At 57.5% G+C, this 5,665-nt stretch overlaps 1 protein-coding gene across 2 annotated transcripts; it reads left to right on the top strand.

Moving 5' to 3' along the window:
* Window positions 1–268: 268 nt before the first annotated feature.
* On the top strand, window positions 269–5,451 carry LOC115935411 (tubulin beta-8 chain). 2 transcript variants are annotated; one of them, XM_055381772.2, is made up of 4 exons: window positions 269–383; window positions 653–761; window positions 840–950; window positions 1,432–5,451. In XM_055381772.2, exons 1-4 carry the CDS (start codon window positions 327–329, stop codon window positions 2,487–2,489), a joined length of 1,335 nt encoding a protein of 444 aa, XP_055237747.1. In that variant the 5' UTR covers window positions 269–326; the 3' UTR covers window positions 2,490–5,451. The 2 variants fall into 2 exon arrangements, with proteins under 2 accessions (XP_055237747.1, XP_055237749.1); XM_055381774.2 differs by lacking the exon at window positions 840–950 and having other exon boundaries at window positions 327–383; window positions 1,432–2,647.
* The last annotated feature ends 214 nt before the right edge of the window (window positions 5,452–5,665 follow it).

The raw sequence follows: 5,665 nt of genomic DNA, 5'->3' as shown, positions 1-5,665 counted from the left end.
TTCCCCTCCCACATGGGAGGAAAATTCAGTTTCAGCTCAGCTAGGGATTTAGTCTTACTAAAGATGTGGGAGGAAGTTCTCCAGCTGAGCAGCTTTCCCCAACGTGGAAAGGACCACGCAAGGACACCTGAGCTTTCCAACAGATGTTCAACGCCAGGTGGATACACCTGTGTGGAAATAAAGCTGTTGCTTATTCTGGGAGCCCAATCCCAGGCTGGGGGAGGTGGGCGCGGGGCTATTTAAGCGTTGGCGGAGGGCGGGCTGGGTCGCTGCGCGTCTGCTTCTCCTTCTCGTGTTTCTCCTGCCGCCCTAATCCCGCCTCGGCCATGAGGGAAATCGTGCTCACGCAGACAGGGCAGTGCGGGAACCAGATCGGCGCCAAGGTTGGCAGCTGGGGCTCTGAGGGCCCAGCCCGGGCCTGCCCGGTGGCCGGGGAAGATGTTGGCAGTGGCGGGAGAGGTGCCCCTGCATTGCGGCCCCTGGGCTCCCTGCCGGGGACGCGGTGGAACTGGGTGTTGGCGAGGCGGCCGCGGTGGACCCCAGGGACAGGGCGGCCTAGGGATGGGGGTGCTGATGAGGGTGGGGGTGGGAGAGCGTCTGGGGCGCCTCCGTGACTCAGCCCCGGCCTGTCTGGCCCCTCCCGTCTCCGCAGTTCTGGGAGGTGATCTCTGACGAACATGCCATCGACTCCGCTGGCACCTACCACGGGGACAGCCACCTGCAGCTGGAGCGCATCAACGTGTACTACAACGAGGCCAGCGGTGAGACCCCCGTCCTTCCCCCACCGCCCTCCTGGGAACGCGGCTCTCCCCTCGCTCATGCCCTCCCGCCCCACGCAGGTGGCAGATACGTGCCCCGCGCTGTGCTCGTGGATCTGGAGCCGGGCACCATGGACTCTGTGCGCTCGGGGCCCTTCGGGCAGGTCTTCAGGCCAGACAACTTCATCTTCGGTGAGCTGCAGGCGAGGACTGGGGTGTGGCTCCTTAGCCAGGGCAGCTCAAAATCCAGGAACGCCCCAAGGTCAGCCTGCGGGAACTGTGGCGCCAGGGCCCTGAACACCCTCCTGTCCTCAATCCGCCTCCTAAACGGGCTTCGGGAGGAAGGCCCGGGTGTCTCCTCAAGGTGAGGAGCTACTGATGTAAACTCCCTGCAAGGACCTGAGCTGGGGCCGTGGCTACTGCCTTCCCTGAAAATGGGCAGGAGCCACCTGCAGCGAGGTCTGTTGGCCCGTCTCAGGTTTGACTCCTGACTTAATTCCTAACGGGGGAAGCTGCTGTCCTGTAACTCCGGGGAGGGGGTTTTATGTGCTCCACCTGCAGGGCGAATGGTGCTCTCACCTCACGCGTGACACTTGGCCCTTTCTGCATTATGGTGGTGACCACTGATGACCGTATATCTGGCCATCGAGTGACCGGCTGTACTGTCTTACAGGTCAGTGTGGGGCCGGAAACAACTGGGCCAAGGGGCACTACACAGAAGGCGCGGAGCTGATGGAGTCAGTGATGGACGTTGTCAGAAAGGAGGCTGAGAGCTGTGACTGTCTGCAGGGTTTCCAGCTGACCCACTCCCTGGGTGGGGGGACTGGGTCTGGGATGGGTACCCTTCTCATCAGTAAGATCCGGGAGGAGTACCCAGACAGGATCATAAACACATTCAGCATCCTGCCCTCGCCCAAGGTGTCGGACACCGTGGTGGAGCCCTACAACGCCACCCTCTCAGTCCACCAGCTCATAGAAAACGCGGATGAGACCTTTTGCATAGATAACGAAGCGCTATATGACATATGTTCCAGGACCCTAAAACTGCCCACACCCACCTATGGTGACCTGAACCACCTGGTGTCTGCTACCATGAGTGGGGTCACCACGTGCCTGCGCTTCCCGGGCCAGCTGAATGCTGACCTGCGGAAGCTGGCCGTGAACATGGTCCCGTTTCCCCGGCTGCATTTCTTCATGCCCGGCTTTGCCCCACTGACCAGCCGGGGCAGCCAGCAGTACCGGGCCTTGACTGTGGCTGAGCTTACCCAGCAGATGTTTGATGCTAAGAACATGATGGCTGCCTGTGACCCCCGTCACGGCCGCTACCTAACGGCGGCTGCCATTTTCAGGGGTCGCATGCCCATGAGGGAGGTGGATGAACAAATGTTCAACATTCAAGATAAGAACAGCAGCTACTTTGCTGACTGGCTCCCCAACAATGTAAAAACAGCCGTCTGTGACATCCCACCCCGGGGGCTAAAAATGTCGGCCACCTTCATTGGGAATAATACGGCCATCCAGGAACTCTTCAAGCGTGTCTCAGAGCAGTTTACAGCAATGTTCAGGCGCAAGGCCTTCCTCCACTGGTACACGGGCGAGGGCATGGATGAGATGGAATTCACCGAGGCTGAGAGCAACATGAACGACCTGGTGTCTGAATATCAGCAATATCAGGATGCCACGGCCGAGGAGGAGGAGGAGGAGGAGTATGCTGAGGAGGAGGTGGCCTAGAACTCTCCTTTTCTAGGTAAAGGGGGGAAGCAGTGTGGATTCTTCACTGTGTTCTGACAGCCATGTGTCACTATGCGCTTGTTAATTTGTGTCTTCACATCTTCTGCTGCATTTTAAAGCATTTCTATAGTGTACAGTTTTGACTAATAAAGTACTCTCACAGCATCTGGTTTCACCTCCATCTTCTTTCCATGGGCCCTCTGGCTACTGCTGCCAGATGCGCATAGTTGTCCTTCAAGGCGGAAGCTGTCTGGGTTTATCACATGCCCAGGAACAAGCATTCCAGTGGCTCCAGAAGGGCTCAGCATGGGCTGTGGACATGGCAGGCAGGCTTCACATGAACTTGGGGATGCCCTGGGCCTTGGGCAGCGACATGGTGGAAAACCTGTTCCTGAAGGCAAGCCTTAGCTTATCCCAAGTACCAAACTTCTAGGGGACCAGCTGGCCATGTTTCTGGAATTTTAAAAGGGGTCAGTGAACCCTGGTGGACAGTGTCCCCAAAGTCCCATCTCGGGGTAGGAATGTGGTCAGACGGCTGGCTCTGAACCAGCAATGAAGGGTGGGCAAGTGGGTCCCCAGCCACTCCATCACCACGATGGCCTGGGTGTGTTTGTGTGGCCTCATTCTCTTAATGAGGTGGGTATGGGATATCTGGCAGGGACTAGGCAGGAGTCAAGCCCAGTGTCTGCTAACATGCACTGAACCCTATGTAGAAGGGGATTACGTCCTGGGGCCGTAGATGGTGGTTGCTGGGCCAGTGACATGCACTGAACCCTATGTAGAAGGGGGTTAGGTCCTGGGGGTGGTAGATGGCAGTTGCTGGGCCTGTGTGCTCAGGGCAGTCCCTCCAAAGGCACAGATGGGGTTTCTGAACAGGACCTGGGGAGACAGGCAGGTGCGCACAAATGCTGCTTCCCCCAACTGGCAACCAGTGAGAAAAACGCCTGAGTGGAGGTCTGACCTGCCCCAGTCTGGAGGGCTGATGCTCTTTGGAAAGGTGGCTAATGCATACTGTCTGCTGTCTCCCTGTCCCCCACTCCAAAACTTCAGGGCAAAAATAATCCAAGATTGTCAGGATGAGCCTGGTGAGGGTGGCACCTTTGGGGACAGGCCCTTCAGCCTGGCAAAGTCTCCTCCCCAGGCTTCTTGGGGAGCCTGGACTGCAAAAGCCTGCTTTGGGGAAGCTGTCAAATGAGAGCTGTGTGTGTGAGCTGGGTGCTGGGCAGCATGCACGGACAGTGTTCTTCTCCCTGGCTCTTGTAGAACTTGTCCATGGCCTGTGTGATGGTCTCTTGGTAATTCCCACCCCCACCCCCAGCCCTATCGCACAGATAAGATGAAGCCAGCATTGCCTGGGTGTGGGCAGATGTACAGGTTCTACTCCAGGTCCCCTGGGAATGCCCACCTGCCTCCGACGTGTCAGGGAAAACAGGTGAGGCCCCTTCTTGTTCTCTGAATGTTGTCAATGGTCTATTGCAGCCAAATGGGAACGGGCAGGCAGGAAAGTGTCTCATCTCGAAAGAAGTGGCTCCTAGAAGCAGCTGGGAGGTGGGAGAGGTCCCCCATACTCGCCCAACCTGTTCTAGGAGCAGGAAAAGGGCCTCTGTGACAGCCCCTCTCAGTGGCTGTCACTGTCTGAGGGGTGTCCTTGCCCAACCCAGGTGAGCACCCATCTGAGATGGTCTTGCATGGACCTGGTTAGGAAGGTTCAGCTTCAGCAACCACCGGAACCTGCCCACACCTGGTGTCTCCACTCACGCGTGGGGCTAGATGTTCCTCCCTCCTGTAGTGGTACAGCCAGACTGGCAGAGGGGGCAAGCACCGCTGCAGTTCCCACCTGGGTCTGAGCGGGAGGGGTGGGGGGTCAGGCTTGGTGCCCATGTATTTCCCAACTACCTGGTTCCATGTGGGGGCTTCATGGACAGGAGTGGTGCTTTTCCAGGCCTCTTTTCCACATGCCAGCTATAGGCCCAGGTTTCCCAAGTTTCTGGAGCCCCTCTTCCAGCCTGGCAAGCAAGTCGTGTTGTAGGGGAAGGACATCAAGCCTACAGGCAGCAGAACCTGTCTAGGTATGTTCTCTCCACCTGGAGGCCCCTGGTTGTTTACCTCTTTGGGTGAGAGTCAGCTTAGGATCTCAACATTCTTGTAGGACTCCAGAACTGTACAGACAGGGGCCCAGGAGGGAACAGGGGCTGGGACTGGCAGCTAACCAGAGTGGTGGGAGTTGTAGGGCTCAGTTTGGTCTTTCGGGGAATTCAGGGAGGCTTGGATTTGCTGAAGCTCTAGATGAGCTTGGGCTTGGATATGGAAACAGCATAGAGCAGGGGCCCTTCTGCACACTGGACTCTGAGTAGTTGCACCCTGGTGCATCCACAGGTGTTCCCCACCTGGAGCACAGCTGTGGATAGAAGCCGGGAGAGCTGTGGAGGGAAGAGGAGGAGGAGGGAGTCTCAGGGCAGCCCCAGCATCCAGGCAGGGCCTCTGCAAGTGAGATGCAGATCCCGCCTGTTGGCCACTTAGCAGCTGCTCGGTCGGCTGCAGATCACCTGTCCTCTGTTCACCAGTAAATGGGGGTTGCAGCAGCACTTACCTTCTGGGACTCCTGCAGATTGAAGGGGCAGCACACGCCACGTGCTGAGAAAGCGCCGAACTCAAGCAAGCTTCTCCAAGAGCACCACATCAGATTAACACCCAACCTGTACGGGACACCACCAAATCTCCCCACCCCTCATTCCAACGGAAGAAAAGGGAGTCTCTGTCCTAGGGGAGCAAGCACAGGCCTATTTATGCAGTGGGCACATGGCCCAGGTGGGGGAAAGGCTCTTGGATACATGCTGGTTTCACCAACCATCTGTGCGTTGGGCTTGGCCTGGACACCTGTACCCCAGGAGGCCGGCAGCCCCCTGCATGGGAGAGGACTGGGAGGTGGGTGGGAGGGCTGAGCTTTGAGGGAAGCCATTATTTGGCCTCATGGGAAGTGGTGCAGGTGGTTGTTGGTGGCTCAGTTTTGCAGGACCTGGGTGATCACCCAAGGAGTGAAAATTGCCTTTTTATGAGAAACTGCCAAAATTGATGCAAGCTTATCAGTTGAAAAGGTGAGTAATGCTGACAGTTGGCTTCACCTGCCCCTTCCCCACAAGTAACTGGTGTTCAGAGGAGGTGGATTTGGTTCCTTC

The sequence above is a fragment of the Gorilla gorilla genome, chromosome 2 (genome assembly GCF_029281585.2).
Source record: "Gorilla gorilla gorilla isolate KB3781 chromosome 2, NHGRI_mGorGor1-v2.1_pri, whole genome shotgun sequence".
Lineage (NCBI taxonomy): Eukaryota > Metazoa > Chordata > Mammalia > Primates > Hominidae > Gorilla > Gorilla gorilla.
This window is presented reverse-complemented; position numbering and strand designations above follow the sequence as displayed.

Excerpts from the sequence above, each read along its gene's own strand:
- LOC115935411 (XM_055381772.2), top strand. The coding sequence starts at position 327 with ATGAGGGAAATCGTGCTCACGCAGACAGGGCAGTGCGGGAACCAGATC. Across the intron at positions 384-652 it reads GGAACCAGATCGGCGCCAAG|TTCTGGGAGGTGATCTCTGA; the intron begins GTTGGCAGCTGG and ends CCGTCTCCGCAG. Across the intron at positions 951-1,431 it reads GCCAGACAACTTCATCTTCG|GTCAGTGTGGGGCCGGAAAC; the intron begins GTGAGCTGCAGG and ends ACTGTCTTACAG.